This window comes from Thunnus maccoyii, chromosome 17, assembly GCF_910596095.1.
Source record: "Thunnus maccoyii chromosome 17, fThuMac1.1, whole genome shotgun sequence".
Taxonomy (NCBI): domain Eukaryota; kingdom Metazoa; phylum Chordata; class Actinopteri; order Scombriformes; family Scombridae; genus Thunnus; species Thunnus maccoyii.
In genome coordinates, this window is record NC_056549.1 from 16,268,245 (window position 1) to 16,289,885 (window position 21,641).

General features: G+C 39.3%; 2 protein-coding genes across 3 annotated transcripts; both read left to right on the plus strand.

Moving 5' to 3' along the window:
• Positions 1 to 7,051: 7,051 nt before the first annotated feature.
• On the plus strand, positions 7,052 to 15,702 carry fdft1 (farnesyl-diphosphate farnesyltransferase 1). 2 transcript variants are annotated; one of them, XM_042391401.1, is made up of 8 exons: positions 7,052 to 7,252; positions 10,679 to 10,776; positions 12,764 to 12,947; positions 13,085 to 13,213; positions 13,787 to 13,978; positions 14,290 to 14,466; positions 14,918 to 15,070; positions 15,157 to 15,702. In XM_042391401.1, the coding sequence occupies exons 1-8, from the start codon at positions 7,154 to 7,156 to the stop codon at positions 15,382 to 15,384; spliced, it is 1,260 nt and encodes a 419-aa protein (XP_042247335.1). In that variant the 5' UTR covers positions 7,052 to 7,153; the 3' UTR covers positions 15,385 to 15,702. The 2 variants fall into 2 exon arrangements, with proteins under 2 accessions (XP_042247335.1, XP_042247334.1); XM_042391400.1 differs by lacking the exon at positions 7,052 to 7,252 and having other exon boundaries at positions 10,012 to 10,776.
• A 2,017-nt stretch (positions 15,703 to 17,719) lies between these two features.
• On the plus strand, positions 17,720 to 21,088 carry LOC121882515 (cathepsin B-like). Its single transcript, XM_042390825.1, has 9 exons — positions 17,720 to 17,845; positions 17,967 to 18,052; positions 18,193 to 18,307; positions 18,424 to 18,539; positions 18,726 to 18,811; positions 18,895 to 19,038; positions 19,122 to 19,238; positions 20,645 to 20,773; positions 20,890 to 21,088. The coding sequence occupies exons 1-9, from the start codon at positions 17,723 to 17,725 to the stop codon at positions 20,964 to 20,966; spliced, it is 993 nt and encodes a 330-aa protein (XP_042246759.1). The 5' UTR covers positions 17,720 to 17,722; the 3' UTR covers positions 20,967 to 21,088.
• The last annotated feature ends 553 nt before the right edge of the window (positions 21,089 to 21,641 follow it).

Here is a 21,641-nt window from a genome sequence, read left to right on the forward strand (position 1 = left end):
TTTGACACTGCCAACAAATCTAGCCACATTGTTTAAAAAAAAAATTAAAAATTGCTGGCGTAGTTATATGATACGTGGAATGGGTTAGTGATTAGTCTGATTGGCTGGAAAGACATCGTGAGAAGAGATGCATAAACACAGACACACATACATATTTTACTAAAAATAAATTAAAATAAGATAGCCTAAACTGATTACAACGACTAATACTAAGTGTCACAAAATGATCAAATTATCATACATTATGGGACTTTGGGCATTATTACATACAAAATGATAATCATCGTACATCTTTTAATGCTAGCTCATCGGGAGGGGGGCTTAAAGAGACAGGAGCTAAAACAGCTTGTTTCAGACAGAGACTGAACTGAGTGGCTGCATAAAGGACCAGTACGAGTTAAATAAGGAGCTGTTTTAGCTGTAAATCATGCAAAGATATTCTAGTAGATCCCCAGAATATAACTATAGACCTAGAAATTTGCATGATATGTCCGCTTTAAACTAACTTCCTCTTTCCAAAGTCAATGAAAGACTTGTTGAGCTTTTGAATCTTCCTCTGAGAACTGTATTCTTCCAATTTGCAAAAATTCTCTTGTGAACTTTACAATATCTTTGATAAAAAGCTGCACAGTACATTGATTGAAGTCCTCAGTCAGCTTCTCCCTGATGAACTCGGCGTATTTATCCTGTACCATCTCCCTCCAGCACTGCTGAAATGTGAGTCTCATTTGATCCCGAATGGCATCACATACTTGTGAGCTAAAAGTGTAATGAAGTGCAAATACCTGTCCTTTTTCTAAATAATCCCTGAAACTTCCACTTTTTTCTGAAAGCAGAACTTCAGCTGCTTCAATCATGGTGTTCCTCTCCTGTGTCAGGACTTTTTTCTCGTCTTCTGGTTTGCATTCATGAATACCGTTCATACTTTTAAAGTAATTCTTCCAGTCCTGCCCCTGCACAGAGGTTATCAAGGGAAAACTCAAGTTCCCAGACTTCAGGAGGTGTTTAACAGCAGAATACAGATTCTCACATAAAGCATTAAGATCAGAGCTCTTTTCAGCTGCTTTAACGTAGCTGTAGTGGTCCTGAGTCTGATCTATACAATCCACTTGTCTGTAGTTGATATCCCGGAAGAGTTTTTCTTTGGTTCCTTTGAAGCCCCAGCATCTCACATAACCAACATGAGTCTTCACTCCATACACACTCCACCACTCCTGAGCCTTCTGCACCAGGTTCAGCATGCACGGCTCAGTGTTTCTAGCCAAACACGGGCTGTTCATGGTGAAAACATACACCTTCCTGTCTTCTGAGACAGCCTCTGAATCCAGAAGTTCCTGGGTTTGTTTGATGATGCTGTCCTCACTGTGTTTTCTGTTGTTGTAGTTTGGATAATAAGGTCCATACATGATAATCTCCTCCTCTTTCTCAATAACTGCCCACGAATGTTGCTTATCTTCAGCATTGCATTCCTCAGAGATGTCACGGTGGAACTCCAAAAATTTATTGTTGATTGATTCATTGAGGAAAATGTCACTGGTGGCTTGTTTGAGTTTGAGTCGCTCTAATACTTTTTTCCCAGAGTTTTGTGTATCAGCCCAGGATGATATCTGCTCAAAGAAGCTCTTAGCATCAGTCAGTTGTTCGGTTCCTCCATTTTCATGGGATTCACGCGTGCAGGGGTGACCGTGGTTTGCCCTGTATCAAAAAGAAAAGCACACTTTGAAGCCCCTGAAAACCTGGTTTCAAATATTTCTAAATCCTGATTGGTGTAAATTCAGACTTGTGACCTGTGACATCCCTTTTTTCCAACTGAGCCCCGCCCACTTCAAACCAGCCAAAATGTCTCATACCGTACATAAATATACACACGAAATTAAAATTTGTTGACAATACTTAGCACAAAGTGTGTACAAAGCCCAAAGATATCTTTTATTTGCCATTTTAAACACTTTTTTCAAAAATACTTTTAAAAACTTTTTTCCATGCTTATTCCAAGGTCAATGATCATGACCATAAAACTCATAATTGTAAATCTGTATCATCAATGAAATAAATAAGTAAGTAAACTTTATCTGCATAGCACCTTTCACAGATACAAAATCACAAAGTGCTTTAAATTAATAAAAAATATACTATTAAAGGCAATATTAAAAAATCGCATTGGCAACAAGCAGTGCAGAGCTGACAAGTTAAAATCACAGCAACAACAAACAAATGACACAAAAAAGACAGAGACACATAAACAAGAACAAAAGTTCCAAGACACAGACGAGGAAACAAGCCAACAACAACAAAAAAAAACAACCAAAAAAAACAACCAAAAAAAAAGAGCAATAAATAAAGTGGAGCCACAATTCAGAGAGGCTAATCAAAAGCTTAAAAACGTTTTCAGCTGCTTCATGAACATGTCACAGGAGTCTAGCGATCGCAGCAATAAGGGGAGAACATTCCATAACTTGGGTGCGCACAATCACCTCGGGTTTTATAACAGGTTTGAGGAACAGCCAGTAATTTTTGTTCGGTGATCATAAATTAATTTTCCTGACTTGTGTAATGCAATTCATGCTTTCATCAGAAAACATACAGATTTCTTTACAAGTCTGGTTGCAAAGAACGCATCTTCAAAAAACATTTGCAGATTGATTTGAGCCCACTGACTGACAAACGTGTGAGAGTTAAATATTTAAATAATCTAAAGTGGTGTAAAATGGTATGTAAAATGCTCTATAAACATATTTCTAGGGTTGAAATATATATACTCTTGAACAGCTGGCATTACACGTATGAGAAGTATGGAGTTTTTGTAGGGAAAACAATACAGAACATTTGTGAAACATAACGATATATGAAGCATATCATACTAAACATACTGTAACTCTCACATTTACTGAGCTGATTTTTTCCAAGAAGCTGTATAATGTCAGTATTGTAATGCATGAAGAGGAACTGAACTTTTGATACCTGAAATACCTTCTCTGACCTAAAAAACCCCGGCACATAAATAAACCTGTCATCTTCCTGCTACGACACATTGTTTAATGAAACACTTTCACTTCCCACATGAACATATAATTCAGTTAGTACTTACTTCAGTCTGGCATGTTGTGTGGCTTTGTTTGACTTGTCGCTCTGATATGTGTCCAGCTGAGTCACCAAACATTTCTTTGCGTACGGCGGTGGCCCCTTTTCATATCCATCAAACAGAGGCCGTTTACGGCTCAACCTGACTGAAAACAAAGACAGAGTAGTTTGTGTCCAGTGGCTGTTAATTTCAACTAGTTTAGGGCTCAGATGATATCTATGGCCATCACAATGATATAGTGACCCTAAGATCAGGGGACGACACCTGTTAATGGTTTGGCTCCAAGTTAAAATGATTTTAAAAGCCTGTGTAATGCCTTCATCTATCTCTACAAAGAAAAATGTCAAAGAAAACAACGTTAAACACATATTTTGAGACAAGGAAACATTCCTCAGCCTCTCGTTCAGGGTTTTCTCAAAGTAAAAACAAACTTTACTCACATGATTCCATCCAGACTCCTCACCCCTGGTAGTTCAGAAATAGTCAAATTAAAAATTGTCCTCCCGCTTTCTCTTGGTAGTTGTAGCTCAGTGATCCCGGATTATAAGAGAAACAGCTGTGACAAACAAAGAGTCGGACTGCTGGACTCTCAAGGTGTTTACTCAGATAACTCCTTGAGAGTTTGTGACTGTCAAACTGTGTGTGTGTTTGTGTGTGTGTATGTATATGTGTGTGTGTGTGTGTGTGTGTGTGTGTGTGTGTGTATGTGTGTGTGTGTCATCAAATGTTTTATGGCGTCCTCAGCACCCCTTTTTTCCAGTTTGGCAAATCACAGAAGGACGCGGAGGAGATAGATGAAAGACCACATTCTCCTGAGGTGCATGACCGTATATTTTACCTCATTAAGAGAACAAAGAGAAGAAGACAAATTAATTGAGGTAGTTCTGGTTTAATTTATGAGTCATATTATTCCCTGGAAGACTTACTGTGCTGAAGTTTGGCAGTTTTGTAGTTCATAGCTGTGTGCCCTTGAGCAAAACCTATTAATTACAATAATATTACAATTTGCACAGTCTGACCTGGGTTAACATCCAGTGTTTCACATGGTAGAACAACCTTCTATGATCCGTAATGACGTGTATGTTTGTAATACTGTGACACTGTGAAGGAGAATTTATGATAAAGTAAGAAAAATATTAGCTATTAGCTGTTTATCGTCCTATAGCTTATTTTATTAAGTCTTATCATTCATGTATCTCATCATGAAGTATGAGTGCCGTAATCATCAGTAAAAACACAACAGTTTATATAAGTCACCTTTGTAAAGCTGTTTGAACTAAACCGATCTGATCTGAAACAAGATTACATCTGTTGGCGTATTAAAAAAAAACATGATCAACTCATCAAAACAGCCACTCTGGAGGTGATGACATCCATCTCATTTGTGTTTTCTTGTGAGGTGGTTGGAGGTAAACATGCAGAAACAAGTGAACAAACATGAGGAGACTGTTGCTATAAACAGAAGTACGCAGAGTAACACGTTAGACAGGATCTGGGTGTTTCTGACACAGCAGCTTATCTGTGCATTAGGTCATGGTTGTTTGGGAACTGAAATATTACAGTGTTTCACCAAAGAATCAACATCAAAGGGGGAAAAAAAACATTTTTAATAATTACCATGCAATTAAAATGCAAAATCCAAAATCTGTGTGACATTTTGTTTATGTGCATCAGTGTGAAAGAAAAAGAGAAAGAGAGACCTGGGAGTCTGCTGTTATGGCCAATTATAATACACTTTAACCTGGCTAGAATATTTTTATTTTATCTCTTTAAATTTCCTCACAATTGGTAATTAATGTGCTTTTTTCACACTGATTACACTTTCTGCCTCCTGTTGATGACCGTGGATTCAATGCACTAATAGACTTTTAGGCTTTTATATAGACCTTTTCACTTGTGCACCAAGTTATATTAATGTTGGCTCTTTTGTGTTAAAATGTTCCAGTGAGTCATGCCAGTAAGCACCAATCCACCTAACGAGTGCGTTGGAGCTGCAACACCTACATGGAACGCAGCCATTGATAAAAAAGTGTTATCACTTACACCTGATTTCTGATTTTCTGATCCTGAAAAAGATCTATGTGTACTATAGTAATCTGAATGCATAGGCCTTTTTCAGAGAAGACTTTTTGACATGTCATATCATGACTAACCTGCAGCTACCACGGCTTGAGGCTGAGGCACAATGCAGAAATACTTCAAAGTGCAATGCCACTGAAAGTTTCATTGTCCTGGGATTGTGCTGTAGATCTTGGCTCGTCACTTGTTAAAGGATAAGTTCACATTCTTTCAAGTCTGCTTTAAAACAATGGTCAGGTGCCCACATGAGCATTGAAACAGGTTTTTCTCGCTGTAATAGTTTCCTGTTGAGCTGCAGTGGAAGGAATGTAACAAAAAGAGGGAATTCAACACTAAAAAGACTTTAACTGAAAGATAAAGACTTGATTTGACTAATTTGGACGACTGAAGCTTCACGTTAGCTTCAAGTAAACTTTTAAATACACTTTTGCACGGAAGGAAGACTTGTAGATTTTGTCCCCATCACTTTCACTGAAAGTGCATTATGAAGGGATCTCTTAATGGCCAACATGAACAGGAGGAATTTCAATGTTGATTTGAGCACTTGACTTGAAACCACCTGACTCAAGACTTGAAAAATTGTGAACTTGTCCTTTAATGTTACTAGTGACAAGTGTGTTTATACTAACAAGTCAAAATGTCTGATGTGAAAAAGACTATTAGAAAGGTCTTTTTCTGATCTATGGGTATGTTTAGTTTTTTCTTCCTTAGTCTGTTATGAAACTAGTCTTTGAATATCAATTTTATCAACTTGTTAACTTGACCCCATACATTCAGACCAGATGAGTCAATAGTTTGGTTACAGATTTGAATATGTGCAGCCAGATATTAATCAGGGAGCTTAATTTAGTTTTTGTTGTTGTTTAAAATGCACTCTTTCATCTTTTTTTGCATGTGTTTGCCTGCATACAGTCATGACATTGTTGTACATTTCCATAATATTCAAAACCATATTATAACTTGAATGTTTTTTATTAATGTCTGCAGGCCTGTGTTTACGAGAGAAAGACAAAGATAGGGAGAGAGAGAAATAATGGTAGTTGCTTGGATACTGCAGATCTTCGGTGTCCTCTACTGACGGGATACTTGGCAAAAAAGCAGCTTAGCTCAAACTCAGCAGGCTTTACTCTACAATATGTATCAGTTAAGGCACCTACTGTGGTGTCAGTTTAACTCATAAAATATATTTCAAACAGGCAAATAATATAATTTTGCATTCAATTTTTCATTGTAAATTCCTTGTCTCCTCATTTTATTTTTGACTATTTTTGTCTCAATACAGTTAGTACCTTTTGTTTTTTGTTTTTTTGTGCATCATTTTTTTTGTAGATGCTCATAATGCATTGAAGTCTTTTTTTTTTTTTTTAAAGTAACTTATCTATAGTATGCATCTGTTCTACTTCTGATGTTGACACTTAAACTTACATGCAGGGATCAATAAATTTACTATTATCTTGTAATTTAGAAATTGACAGTGCTATTCATATGCCACATAGGATTGGATATAGAATAATAACAGCTGTAACCTGTGTAACTTTAAAAAGTTACAATTGCAAAGGCTAAATACCTGACTTAGAAAAATGACTTAAAAAAACTTTTCCAAGTTAATTAAAAGCAGACAAGACATATTTTTCTTAATTGTGCCCATTGGAAGCAGCCAACAGGTATCATTGTTATAGGATTACATAATTTCATTCAGCAGGTATGGTTTCCCTCTCGGATAAACAAAGAACCAATCAGAAGCCGCTCTGCGCTGACAGTCCGCTGAGGCGGGGCATCACACCAGACGCTCTGGCCGCTCATTGGACGCTCACCGCTAAGCCCATGACTCGCCAGCCAATCAGAGGCGTCAGTCGATCTGACGAGGCTGATGATTGAAAGCAATATTCTCTTTACGGTGCTGTTGCTGCTCCTGCATCTCGGCGACGCATCGCGTGGATGGGGGACATCTCTGAAGGTTTACAGAACAACAGCTGAGCACCTTGAAGAAACATGGACATCCTGAAGTCACTGGGCCACCCGGAGGAGATATTCAACCTGTTTAAGTTTAAAATGGGAGGATGCAGAGCCGTCATGCCAAAATTGGATTATGTGAGTAACGTTACACGCAGAAACATTTCCTGTCCGAGAACATATACCGAGAATTAAACTTGTCAACATTAACGTTGATGACATGGTTGCATTTGTGTATTTGCCGCATGGATCGAGTAGCACATAATGTTCCGCATTTGACAGCATCAGCAGACCAGCTTCACTCGGAAAACCCTCATAGGCCAATTAACAAGTAGCTTAGTATACACAACGCGCACTGTGATGGATTGACCTAAATGGTCCTGCGTTTAGCTCCTTAATGAGCCGATGGAAACAGAGTCAGCTAATTGGACTGTCAAATTATCTGCGCTCACTCATGTGTCGCCGGCTCGGATACGCGGTCAGTGGTGACCATTGACTTGGGATTTAGGTTACATAATGAGCTTGTAGGGTTCAGCAGCGGGGAGAGATGCTGTGCGCATGTTTGACGGCTTATCCCACTGTTTTAACACCAATGTGACCCGGAGACAGACGCAGCCTGCAGCAGGGTTTGGGCAGCGAGTCCTGCACAGGCTTTTATTTTGACTGTCAGCATTGGCCAGCAATTAGCCTATATAATCCATACATCTCACTTTTAATACAAGAGTATGTCATTGTTTGGTAATCATGACAGTGTTAGATAGGCCTATATATAAATGCTGCAAAAATGTCTATAAGATGAGGCAGTTCTCCACAAGTAGACGACTTCTTGTAACACATCTGTTGCTTAGGTGTTATGTAGGCCTACATTATCGCTTTAGATTAGTGTCACAGTGACAGACTACCACAGTGTCAAATGCAAACCAGGCAGCTTTGCAGAGGTGCATCTTAATACTTATCATGGATGTACTGGTTGTAGCTGTTGAACAAGTGTTAAACACCTTTTTCTAAGACAATTTTGTGACCCGATCATGAATATTGGCTGAATTACAGTGTTGGGAAGGTTACTTTTGAAATGTAATAGGTTACAGATAACTAATGTAATAAGTAATGTAACTGTTTTAATAACTTCATCAAGGTATTGTAACTTATTATATCTGATTACTTTTTGATTACTTTTCTTACAAATCTGTTAAACTGGGCAATAAAGCTGAAAAGTGCTAAAAACATCAATTTAAACCAGGTACTGTAAACCTCACAACAGTACTCAACACTGATTACTGTCAAACTTTTATTGAAAGTTCTTCAATATAACTTGAATTAAGTTGAGAATGGTTTGATTTTAAAGCACAACCACCAAAACAAATCACTAATGTCGATCACAAACAACAAACTGACTGCAGTAAAGGAAAAATGTAAACAAGTCCACATTCAGATCAACTCTATGCTGAGTGTTGACTGAACTATCAGCAGGGCTCGGTACTCCTGAATGACTCCTTTTCATACTTCTTTTATTTACAGAAAATTCTGAGGTCATATACAGATTTAAAATAAACAAAAATCTTTGCATAGCTTCTAAAATATTGATTTTAATAAAAAGAAAAGTACAAAAGATACAAAGCAACAGAATGAATGTTATATTCTACATATAAGCATTTTAGCAAAAATAATATATTAAGATGTGACCCGTAATCATCAACATTTTGATTAATAATTGTAATTTAATGGCATCTTTTTTTCTCAGTAACTGTAACAGATTACAATTTAACTGTAATTTAATTACCTAAGGCTGTTACACATAGCTAATTCTACTCCCCAACACTGCTAAGCTGTCATGCATAAGTAGTCAAGCTCCTGGTTCAAACATGATTTTTCCCTCCAGCAATTCAAATAGATCAATAATGAAGCAAAAACAAAATGGCTACTCAGTCTGATTATCAAGCTAATGCAAACAATTGTGCCCTCATCACATAAAGTGTTTTGTTTGCTGTTACCAAAATTGCCATTGTTTGAGCTGTTTGGTGAATTCCACATTTCCATCAATTAGGAACCTGTTAATATTTAGATTTTGATAGCAGTATTTGAGCCCCATACTTGTTAATATTTGGTCAACAGCTCATCAGTATTTTTCCTTTGTTGACCCTCTATAGCACAGCAGAGATCAGCAGTCAGATTCAACCAGTTTTCTCATCATTGTTCAAATTAATTACAGAATATAACTGATAGATGAATCTGTTTCTTTTAGGACTGTATCCAACAGCAAATGTCATTTTTCCTATTAGTAAGTGAAGACCAACAGAATTAGAGCAACTTATATTTACATAAATTTGGCAAAAATGATGTTTCTTATGTGTTACACTACCAGCTACAGATGTAATAGTAGATTTACTATCTGCTGATAGTTGATTTGTGAAAAATAATTTGATGTAAACTAGGAAAGTGAACAGTTGAGCTTTCTTCAGGGGCCAAATGTTTTTACTGCAGGGCCAGATTTGTCCCAAGGGTTGCTATTTGCCCACCACTGCTCTGATCACAGCTCATGTCAGGTCACAGAATTTGCTGTAACACTTGTAGACTTCTCCACCTCTACATCCAGCTGTCCGTCTCACTGTCTCCCACCAGGTGTCAGCAGAATACACTGATTATGGGTGGTAGCAAACTTCCCCAAACAGCTTGATTCGCTTCTCCTTTTTTACACGTTGATATGATTTGTTGCTCTATATTAACACCAGTCTTAAGATTAAACAGATGATAGTATTTTTTAATGCAATCAGCCGGAAACCCAAAACGCATCAGTCCCTCAATCATGATGACGCCGCATTATTTTTATACATGTTTTCCCCTGTGTAATCATCATGAGGGAATGACATTTGCAGATCTATACACAGATTCATGTGTTTCCCTTTTTAAGACCCTCTGACTTCGCTTTGGTGCATGAATGAACTTTATAACAAGTTTTTATGTGAGCACGTTTAACTTGCATGCAGCCAAATTTCCCTGCAACACGCACATTATGAAACGCAGTGTAGTCACAGCAGCGTTGTTTTGGGTGGAGGTGGGAGTGTCCTCGCATTGTGTTGTGTCATAATAACAGCAGATCTACAAACACTCTGCACACGGCGCGCTCACTTAAACTGTCTGCACGCGCTGTTTGTAGATCAGCGGCGCGCTTCATTGAGCTCGAGCTCTCCTCAACGTCCTCCCCAAGTGTTTTTCACCTCGCTCGACCCCTCGGCTCGCTTGTCCTCTACATGGCCTGTGTGTTTGCAGCCTCTTCTGCACCAGCTGTGGCGTCCAAATGGACCGCGTCTCTTTATAGCCGCAGGGTCTCTGGTGCTGTGGGGCGTTTTTCGTATGGCCGGAGCTTGCTGCAAGTGTGCAGTCTCTCTGTCAGTGTTCAAGCGCTCTCTCTCGGTGGCTCCGCGGGGCTCGGGGTCCGCTGCTCGGTCCCTCCTGCCCGGTTGGAGGCTGGGGGAGCGGGGCCTGCAGGAGGCCGCCCGACCCTCCAGCGCTCTTAGACCCGCAGGCTCCTACCGACACACGGCCTTCTTCTGTCTCTCCTGCCAGGAGTCCATGACCGAGAGCCTGCGGACCTGCTATCTGTACCTGAACCAAACCAGCCGGAGTTTTGCAGCTGTGATTCAAGCGCTGGACGGAGAGTTAAGGTGAGTAAAGCTGCAGCCTGGATGTTAGTTTGTGTGGTTCCAGGTGAGGGGTGTGTCTGCAAGCATGTTGCTTTCAGAAAGTGCACAACTCAGGGGCGTTGGCTGGAGTGGCACTTCCCTCCCCGAAACACTTCTCTGTGGAGGAAGAAGCTATTTAATGTGGTAAATACAAACACATGGACATGCACATTTAAACCAGTGGTTCTCAAGGTGGGGTCCGGGGACCCCCAGGGGTCCTTGAGTGGGTACCAGGGGGTCCCCAGCAAAAAAGGGGAATAATTTATTTTCACAATAACTCCATCCATAAGTTACATAATGACAGAAGGTATGACTAATTTGGTTTCGTAAAAGGTTGGGAAATATGCTGTATAAATAAACTTGCTTTCCCTTTTTTGGTCATGAGTTTCGTACTTTCTGTAATAAAACGTCTAAAAACAAAAATTTTATTAGATGGGGGGATCCTGCCAGAAAATCTTATCAGATGGGGCACTGCGGTCTAATTTGTGGCAGTTTAGGGGTCCTTGACATGAAAAAATTACAGTCAGCAGCATTGATAGACCAGTGGTTCCCAACCTGGGGGTTGCTGGATTAATCAAAGGGGTCTCGAGATGACAGGACAGGAAAGGATACAGAAAAAAATCATATTTTGGACAAAAAGCTAAACTGAATATCTTTGGGTTTTGGACTGTTAGTCAGGCAAAACCAGACATTTGAAGATGTAACCTTGGACTGTGGGCCTATAACGGATGTTTTTCATTATTTTCTGACATTTTATGAACAAAACACTTCACTAATGAATCAAGACAATAATCTGTAACTTAACTGTTAGACAGTGTGTGATGAGGGGAGGGGTCTGGACTAGACTAGCCTGCATTTGTCTCATAATTGCACACATGATGTAATGTCAGATGGAGATATTTCCTGTGGAGTTGCAGGAAAGTTTGACAGCAGACTGACTTGCAGCTGCTATGCATGGCTTTTAAAAATAGAAGGCATGTGTTTGTGTGTCAGGCTCTCAGAATGAATGAACTATACAGAATTTTGTGCCAAAACACATTAGGAATTGATACCTTATCAATCCAACCACAGCCAACTTCCTTAGCACACCAAAATGCATTGCAGTCCAAGGCTGATCCAAGTCTTTTTAAGGACTGAATGAAAACAATTCAAACTCACATCAGTGTACATTTTCACTGCATTAGTTTACTTATTGTATTGGAGGACTCTAATCTCTGTTGATTTCCAAGGAAAGAAGTTCTTCTAAGTGTCTAGATAAAGTTTAAGGACAGCATACAGTAAAACATGGCAGGTAGGGCTGCAACTAACCATGATTTCCATTATTGATTAATCTATCTATTCGCCTTTCGCTTAATTGACTAATCATTTACTCAAAAAATAAACTCATAATGATATAAAAATAGTAAAGCAGAAAATCTTTTCATTGGAAAAACTGCAACTATCAAATATTCAGCATTTTTATTTAAAAATGACAAACAGTGAATCAGTCAAACTTGTTGCAGATTAGTTTTCTGTTCATCTACTATTGATTAATTGACCAATACTTTGAGCTCTATTGTCACTCACTAATAATAACTGGTACTATGTAGAAACAGATGATAAAATAATTGTGTTTGGGACTGAGGAATTCAGAGGAATCTGCTAAGATAACAGACAGGAGAGACTGCTGCTGCTGTCTGTCCAATTTAAGACCACTGTTCAGGTCAGAACTGTCAGCAGAGAAATGACAGCTGTTTGTAAACACAAATATGTAGTCAGTGTGTGTACTTTATATATCCCTGGTCAAAGGGAATCCTCTAAATATAGGTTAACCCGACCTGCCGAGCTCTCCTTGACACACATGCTGTTTTTGCCACTTCGTAAATCAATGACAAGGCAACTTCTCAGTCAGCTTTCACACACTCAGATAAAAGATATCTGAGTCATGTTTGAATACTCTCATCTCTTCTCTCCTGTCTCTGTGATCCAGACATGCAGTCTGTATTTTCTACCTGGTGCTGCGGGCGCTGGACACAGTTGAGGACGACATGAGCATCCCTCTGGATAAGAAGGTGCCCATGCTGAATGATTTCCACACCTACCTGTACCAGGACGAGTGGTGCTTCAGCGAGAGCCAGGAGAAAGATCGGCAGGTTCTGGAGGATTTCCCCACGGTCAGTAGATAAGCAGTAATACACAGTCAAATACTATATTCATTTTCAAACGATTCACAAAGCAGAATAAAACCTTTGTCACTCAGATAAAAGGCTGTGATAAGTCAGTCACTATAATCTGTGTGTGTCTAATTCAGATATCATTGGAGTTCAGAAACCTCGCTCAAGAGTACAGAGACGTTATCTCAGATATCTGCCACCATATGGGAGTAGGAATGGCCGAATTCCTGGAGAAGAAAGTGGGATCCATGAAGGAGTGGGACCAGGTGAATGTTAGCTTTTTTGTTACGGTTATGTTAGGATAACATAACAAATGAGTGATAACTTACTTAAATCTGTACCACAAACAGGTTTATGCAGCCTACACTGGCTGAGACTTTAGACATAAATAAGTAAACTGGTCAATTAGAGCAGAGCATTTTTCTGTATAGTAAAATTTTACTATACAGAATACTGCTGTTTTGTCCATTAAGTCTTTGACTTTGTAGAAAACTGTCTGAAATTCAAAGAGAATAGGGATGTAAAGTGAGTTTGATGGCCAGAAATAGCAGCAATTAGCAAGCAACCATTTGCCAAAATGCACTGATCAACAGTCTTGTCAACAGATGATTGTTTCAGCTTCATTCTGCTAAAATAATATAATTTTAATCATACTGGTGGCTTAACTTTCACTTTAACGCAGCACAATGTGAAGCTTCATCTAAGTCCAACACACACATATTACATGAACATTTAATTCTGTAAAACTGTACACTAACTGTAAGCTTTCCTAAGTGTTTTTATGTCATAGTATGACTGTGAAAGCTCATCCCATGTTGTCTTTATTTTCATCGGTGCAGTATTGCCACTATGTGGCAGGGCTGGTCGGCATCGGACTGTCGCGCCTCTTCTCTGCATCCCAGCTTGAGGACCCCGAGGTGGGGCGTGACACTGAGCTGGCCAACTCCATGGGGCTGTTCCTCCAGAAGACCAACATCATCCGAGATTATCTGGAGGACACACAGGAGGGACGTGCCTTCTGGCCACAAGAGGTAGGAACATGTTCTGGTATGACTGAGTTTGTTTTTTCTGCGTGTCTGACCTGAGCCCACAAGTATGAAGTATGATAGTTAAGAAAATACTTCTGAATACTGTGTGTTCACTCCTGACAACTGTGTCAAATGTCAGTCTTACATAGATTGTGTATTAAGAAAAAGAACATTTCCAACGTGTTTTTTTTTTTTTTGTTTAAGTAAATTGAATTTTTGCTTATAATTGTCATTGTTTGCTACATTATGAGTTTATCCACATTTTTTCCACATGTGATGTTGTGTGTAAATGTCTCTTTTCGGTCCCTGTGCAGGCGTGGAGCCAGTTTGCAGGTCGCCTGGAGGACTTGGCACAGCCGGAGAAGTTGGAGTCGGCTCTGGCGTGCCTTAACCTGCTGGTTACTGATGCTCTGCGCCACGTCCCAGATGTCATCGCTTACCTGTCCCGCCTGCGCAACCAGAGCGTCTTCAATTTCTGTGCCATTCCACAGGTATAAACACAGATTTTAGTTTGCTGTTTTATGCTCTGTCTGTTACCTGTAGGTTAGTTTTGAAGGAGAGCTGTTTCTGAGTTAAAAAAAATTCTGTTCATATTATAAAAATTCTCCAAGACAGGCTTTAATTTAATATTGATCAATCTATTCAATTTTTAGATTAATAATTTTAACTTTTAGAAAATGTCTGAAATGAAAAAAAAGTGGATTACAATTTCCCAGAGCCCATGATGACTTTTTCAAATAGTTTGTTTTGTCAGACCAACAATCCAAAACTTGATATAAAGTGATATAAAGCAGACAGCACAGGAAATCTTTACATATTAGTTAATATAACCAGCAAATGTTTGGCATTTTTGCTTAAAAAATTACTCAGCAATTAACTGGTTATCAATAATTAATTTCTTTCATTGCTGCCACTTCACCATATTATTTCTCTGTTGACCAGGTGATGGCAATAGCGACACTATCGACGTGCTACAACAACCCCATGGTGTTCCAGGGAGTCGTAAAAATCCGAAAGGGACAGGCTGTAACACTCATGATGGAAGCCACCAACATGAGAGCTGTGCAGACCATCATCACCCAGTATAGCCAGGAGGTAAGTGTGTGTTTTTGTGTTTACTGTCTTACTCTCATCATATTGGTGCACTTTAACACAATCAGCCTTGTTTTATCTCGCTGCAGATTCTACAGAAGGTCTCCCTCACTGACCCGTCACGGGACAAGACCCTGCACATCCTGGCACTAATCCGAGAGAAGTCCGCCCTGTCACAGTCCAGCCTCCCCTCCAGGACCCACCACCTGTCGCCCATGTACCTGTCTGCTGCCATGCTGCTCGCCGCTCTCAGTTGGCAGTACCTCAGCACCACTGCAGCACAGGCGCAGGGAACTAGCGATATGCAGGGACAGTGAACCCCTGAATCCCGTCAGCCTCACCTTTCCTGGGGCCCACAGACTAAGAAAGCCCCTTGGCTTCTCTGGATGTCCGGTTCTCCTCTGACTGGAGGAATCTGAAGCACTTCTTCCCCCATTCGCCCTCTTTATTATGGCCGTCACAGGACTATGGACATATTAACTCTAGACTATGGAGGGTCACTGGTAGCAGGCTGGTCATATTATAGTTCATTTGACAGTGATTTGTCTCGGTCCATCCTGCAACTGGATAAATTATTCACACACAGTTTTGTGTGGTTATATTCACCAGCATAAATGATACATTGAAACAATTCAGGGCGTTTTGTTGTTTGATGTTTATGTTGATAAAGTTTCTTTTTTGATTGATTTGTTTTAAACATTTTGTTTGAATTGAGTGAAATTATTCATTATATTTGAATATTTCAGGGCAGAAATTAATAGATTAATTTTCTTGTGGGCTAAAATGTTTAAATGCAAAAAACACAAAACTGCCCATTTTAGGATTTTTGGGGAACACAGTCACGAAACTTCATTAAGCTTTTGTTTTACATTATGTTTCAATTCCTAGTTTTCATATTTTTTCATGTCAAGTCAAAGCTAGCTTAATATTCCACTTGTCATATTTCTATAGGAGAAACACTGTTACAACAGTGCACTTTACAGCATTTGCACTGTATATCATTATAAATAATATGGACAGCCAACACTCACTGTTGCGCTTTGTATCAACACTCTTCTGTCTTTGTTGCTTCTGTTTCAATTCTATATACTTTGAAAAAATAGAAAAAACAAAGAAAGGTGCAATTCCAGGGTAGTTTTATTTGACATGGACCGTTTAAGTTAATAAGGGAGAGCAAATATATTGAACAAATGCAATTTCTGATACATTTGATGTCAGAGAAATGAATATTGAGACTGCTAGCTAAGTGTCCTTAACACAGCTTTGGTGAGTAGAAAGGCTAGCGCAGAGTAACCTTGAACAGAACCAAAGGAGAGCTTCAAACATTGCTATGTAATGTGACATTTTGATTTGTACATATTTGAAGTAAGGAAATAAACAATCTGAAAGTTGATTGTGCAGCCATGTTCTGGTTTACAGTCTGTTACTTTAAATGGGATTAAACTTGGAGCATCTGTGGAGGATTTTATGGATTCCAAACTGTAAAACTATCTTTGTCTATTTTACAGCACAGGTTCAATGTTCATATAATGTGCTGTGCTCTGTTCTTTTGGTTAGTTTTATTTTTTTACATGAACAAAGTCATACATGAACAAAATTATAAAAGAGAATGATTCATAAAGTTACAGGTAAAAATCTTCCAGTTACCGTTGCTACATGTTGCCAGGTCATACTGTACTTTTAAGAGCACCTGTCAACCTTTTAAAGACATTTAGTTAGTCACATGAGATAAATACTGACGATGCATTTGTTAAACAGACACGTGATTTCATCACTTCTGGCTTGTAAAAAAGGACGGAAAGAAGTGAGAAGACTGGTGCGTTGTTTAGTGAGAGTAGTAGAGAAGTAGAAACGTCAACTGAAGCGACAACAACACAGGTAAACCAGAATCTGCTAGTTTGTTTTCCCCTTTTATTCAATAGCTATCAATTTAAATCATCTCTTTCCAGGCACTTTGTTTTAATACGACCTTTCTGTTTTGGTTTTTCATTAATAATATGATAGTTAATTTTAAAGTAGTCTTGATGGAAGTAACTTATTAAACACACAAATGTCAACACCAGCTGAAGCTCTGATTTTATTCCTGATGATTTTATAAATAATAGGATACATCTCTTACTGTCTGGGATCCTCCCCAACTGAAAAATGTGGCTGTAATTAGACAACTTCAATTGTCATCACAAATAACAGTAGGCTATATAAAATTTAAAAAGTCAGTGTTGGAGGATGTGGCACTTAACTGCATGTTTCTGAAGCAACAACATAAATACATACAATAAATAAGAAACATTACCTGCTGAATACATTACACCCTTTAATTGCTTTGTGCTTGTGTATCAGGCAGGTGCAGCGCTGTCTTTAAATTCTGTAATTTTAATTAGTTTAATATAAATGTATTGGTGATCCCACTGTGCTTATTTTAAACTATATTTGTTTAATTCAGGTGTTACTACAATGAGGAAATGTGGTCTAAAATCATTTCAAAATTTTGAGAAGAATCAACAAGATGTTGTGAACTAAACTGTGTGATTACAGCAGCAATGTTGAGGCGAATTTTCAACATTAGCAGCCATCTTCCTTTGTGGAGTGATGGACATGCTGCAGTCAGGGTGATCACTTTATAGATATCTCACTGACTGTAGTCTGTTGTGCAGGATGCATTCACTGGCCCTCCTCTGTGTAATTGTGACGGTCTCCGTCACTCGGGCTCGGCCTCACCTGCCTCCTCTCTCCTCAGAGATGGTCAACTTTATAAACAAGGCCAACACCACCTGGACGGTGAGACCATCTTAATCACTTTATGTAGTTTTCATGGTGTTTACTACATTTATGCTAACAATCTCTGCAGCAAGAGACACCTTCCCAATCTGTGACTCTAACGCCCCTACTTTTGCTCCAGGCCGGGCAGAACTTTCCTAACGTTGATGTAAGATATGTGAAAGGACTGTGTGGCACAATACTGAATGGACCCAAGCTGCCAGAGGTGTAAGTTTAAACCATATTGCGCTACACACCAGGTATGAGGTGTGTATTTATGTCTGTTTATGTGCAGCCTCTCACATGCCCAATCAGGTGACAATCAGCAGGTTATCTGCATTGCTCAGTGACCGTCCTGTCTTACTCAGGCTTCATGATGTTGAAGGCATAAAGCTTCCAGACAGCTTCGACCCACGCCTGCAGTGGCCCAACTGTCCCACAATCCAACAGATCAGAGACCAGGGCTCCTGTGGGTCCTGCTGGGTAAGAGTCACAATATAGATTAGTTTGCATGAGTTTAAGGGAGCACAAAGATAAATTGAATGAATTTTAGAACCACCATGTTCTCCAACCAGTGTTTCCTCTTTGACTTCCCACAGGCCTTCGGGGCAGCTGAGGCAATATCCGACAGATTATGTATCCACAATGGTGGCAAGAGCTCTTTGGAGATCTCAGCTGAAGATCTACTGTCCTGTTGTGATGAATGTGGCATGGGGTGAGTCTCAGTGTTAACTTGGTTAGTATGTGTGTGTGTATCAATGTCACATTTAGATGGTAAAGAACGGGTACTCCACCAATTTGACACATGGACTTGTCCTGAGAAAGAAGTGGGCATTTATGAGGCAGGGAGGCTTATAAATAACACTTGTGGTGTTAATTATGTATGTGAATGTGGTTGCAGCTGTTTTGGTGGTTTTCCCTCTACTGCTTGGGAATTCTGGGCAAAGAAAGGACTCGTGACTGGAGGCCTGTATGGCTCCAACATAGGTAAGTTCATCACAAGTGTGAGTTGGATTCAGTTTTTGATGTTTTTTGGGGAGTAAAGTTGTTTATGGTGACTGTGTGTGCAGGTTGCAGGCCCTACACCATCGCTCCCTGTGAACATCACGTGAACGGAACTCGTCCTCCGTGTCAAGGCGAACAGGACACTCCTAAGTGTGTGGAGCATTGCATTGATGGATACTCTCCATCCTATCAGAAGGATAAACACTTTGGTACTTGGAGTTCTTCCCCACAGCAGCTTTTGTGTCATGTCTTGTCTTGTTTCTATGATTGTTTTTTGTGTCTCTCTCTTCAGGTAGACGCACGTATTCCGTCCCATCCCAGCAGGAGCAGATCATGACAGAGCTGTACAAGAATGGGCCCGTGGAGGCAGCTTTCTCTGTCTATGCAGATTTTCTGCTGTATAAGACTGGTGAGGCTCTTATGCTTTATACTGTATGTACACAAACTTTAGTTTCCAGAAAACTCCTTTGAAATACTTCCCACATTCAAAGCTGTTTCATTTAATTTCAGAATGAAAAACCAAATTCTGATTCTCCTACAACAGTGGTTCCCAACTTTTTTTGCTTGAGACCCCTTGAAATGAAACAATATGTGGCCCCTCGTCACAGGTTAGGGCCTAACTGTGGAAATGAGTCGTGAGGCGTTCAACCAAAGAGTGATTGTCTCAGATCATTTCGTTTAAAGGATTTGTGAAGTGCTGAAGAGATAAATGTAGTCAGTATTTCACAAGACAAAAGAAAGTAGAGAACAGTAAATTATAAAAAAATTTAATTAAGAAAAGTAAGTTTTGACAAATAGACATTTTCTTAACTATGCCATTGTCAATGTCGGTCAGTCGGTTCACCACTTTGGTCCATGAATAGTCAGGAAATTTTGTGCACACATTCATGCCCCCCTAAGGATAAATTGTAATCACGTTGGTGACCTGCTGACTTTTCCTCTGGCGCCATCATCTGGTCCAAATTTCAATATATCCAGTAGTACAGTACAAATACCTGCACAACTACGGGCATTCCCATCAGCCTCAGCTATACATTGTGTTTTGTGCTAATTAGTAAATGTTAGCATGCTAACATGCTAAAGTAAGACATTGAACATGGTAAACATTATAACATCTCTTTGATATCAGCATGTTAGCATTGCCATTGTGAGTATGTTAGCATGCCAACATTAACATTTACCTCAAAGCTAAAGCTGTGCCTAAATACAGCCTCACAGAGTATTTCTATTTGAATAGCCCAGTACCACAAATCACAAATTTGCCTCAAGGAGCTTTACAATATTTGCAGCAATACGATATCCTCTATCTTTAGACCCTTGATTCAGATAAGGGAAAACTCCACAAAAACAAAACTTTAGCTGGGAAAAAACTGAAGAAACCACAGGAAGAGCAACACAGAGGGGATCCCCAGACATGCAATGTGTAGCTCGTTGTGTGTACAGATTAGACAAAGAAAGTTAAATTACAGAAATACAGAATGGAAAAATAGGATGACAAAATTAGAGACACATTGGTAACATATATCAAGAATCTGATCAGGAGGATGTCAAGCAACTTCCAGGTGCCACCAAACAGATACAGAACCTGGATAATGCGACCTCCATCACCATGAAGACCTTGAAAGAGGACATACTCATACACACAGGGGACAACTTTTGTTTTCTCTCTACAATTGTCTTGAATGCTGGAGCTACTTCAATGCACCACCAATCTAACAGCTCAGTTTATGCTTTCGAAAATCTGTAGGTTAAAATTTGAAAAAGCAAAACTGTTGTCCATTAAGGTTTTGAGCTGCGTACTTTATGTTGCTACAGGTGTGTACCAGCATGTGACAGGGGAAATGCTGGGTGGTCATGCCATCAAAATCCTGGGCTGGGGGGAGGAGAACGGGACGCCTTACTGGCTGGCTGCAAACTCCTGGAACAGTGACTGGGGAGATAAAGGTACCACATTAACAGGGATTAACACTGGACAACGTCATGTTTCTTGATCAAAAATGAGAATGATATGGCAAAGAAAAGTTGGTCTCAAATCATGTTCTCCTGTGTTCCCATTTAAGGTTTCTTCAAGATCAAGCGTGGAAATGATGAATGTGGTATTGAGTCAGAGGTGGTTGCAGGAATCCCACTCAACTAGATAAAATGAGTCCTGGCCTCAGACAATCGTCATGTCAAGTCAATCAAGATATATTTAAAATGAAGATTGCATTTTGTGGCAGAGTTGGCTTGAGATTTCAGGTAATCATCAAAGAATAAATTGCACAACATGGTGAAACAAAACCTTCTGTGTTTGCGTCCTTATTGTTTTTAATATACTGCTATGTTCATCTCCAGGTTTGTTTTTTTTCAATCAATATATTTTTCCAGCTACAGTTATCAATAATGAACTTGTTCATTTGAAAGAGGAAAGAGAAGATACTGAGCAGCCATTTATCTACTTAATGTTTTGAATCATTGCAGAGTGAATTGAGTATTACTTAAGTTCAATTTGATTTAATTCACAAGGCAAGTTAAAAGACAGTAATAAAAGCAAGTCAATGATGACTAAAAAGATACAAATCTGACTTTTTGAGTGAGACTCCATGTGAAACTTCAGTTTACATACTTTATGTGTCATGTGGACCTATTTGGTATCTGGCCTGTGTGTTTTAACATGGCAGATGAAGTTAATTATAGTGTAAAGAATTTGCACATGTATGTATAGTACAGAGCCAGAAGAGGCACTGAGGTGACACTTCTGAGAGGCTGCATGGTGCTTCATACCAGAGATTTAAAAGAAGGAAAGAGCTCTCGCTCTGCCTCTATTTACAGG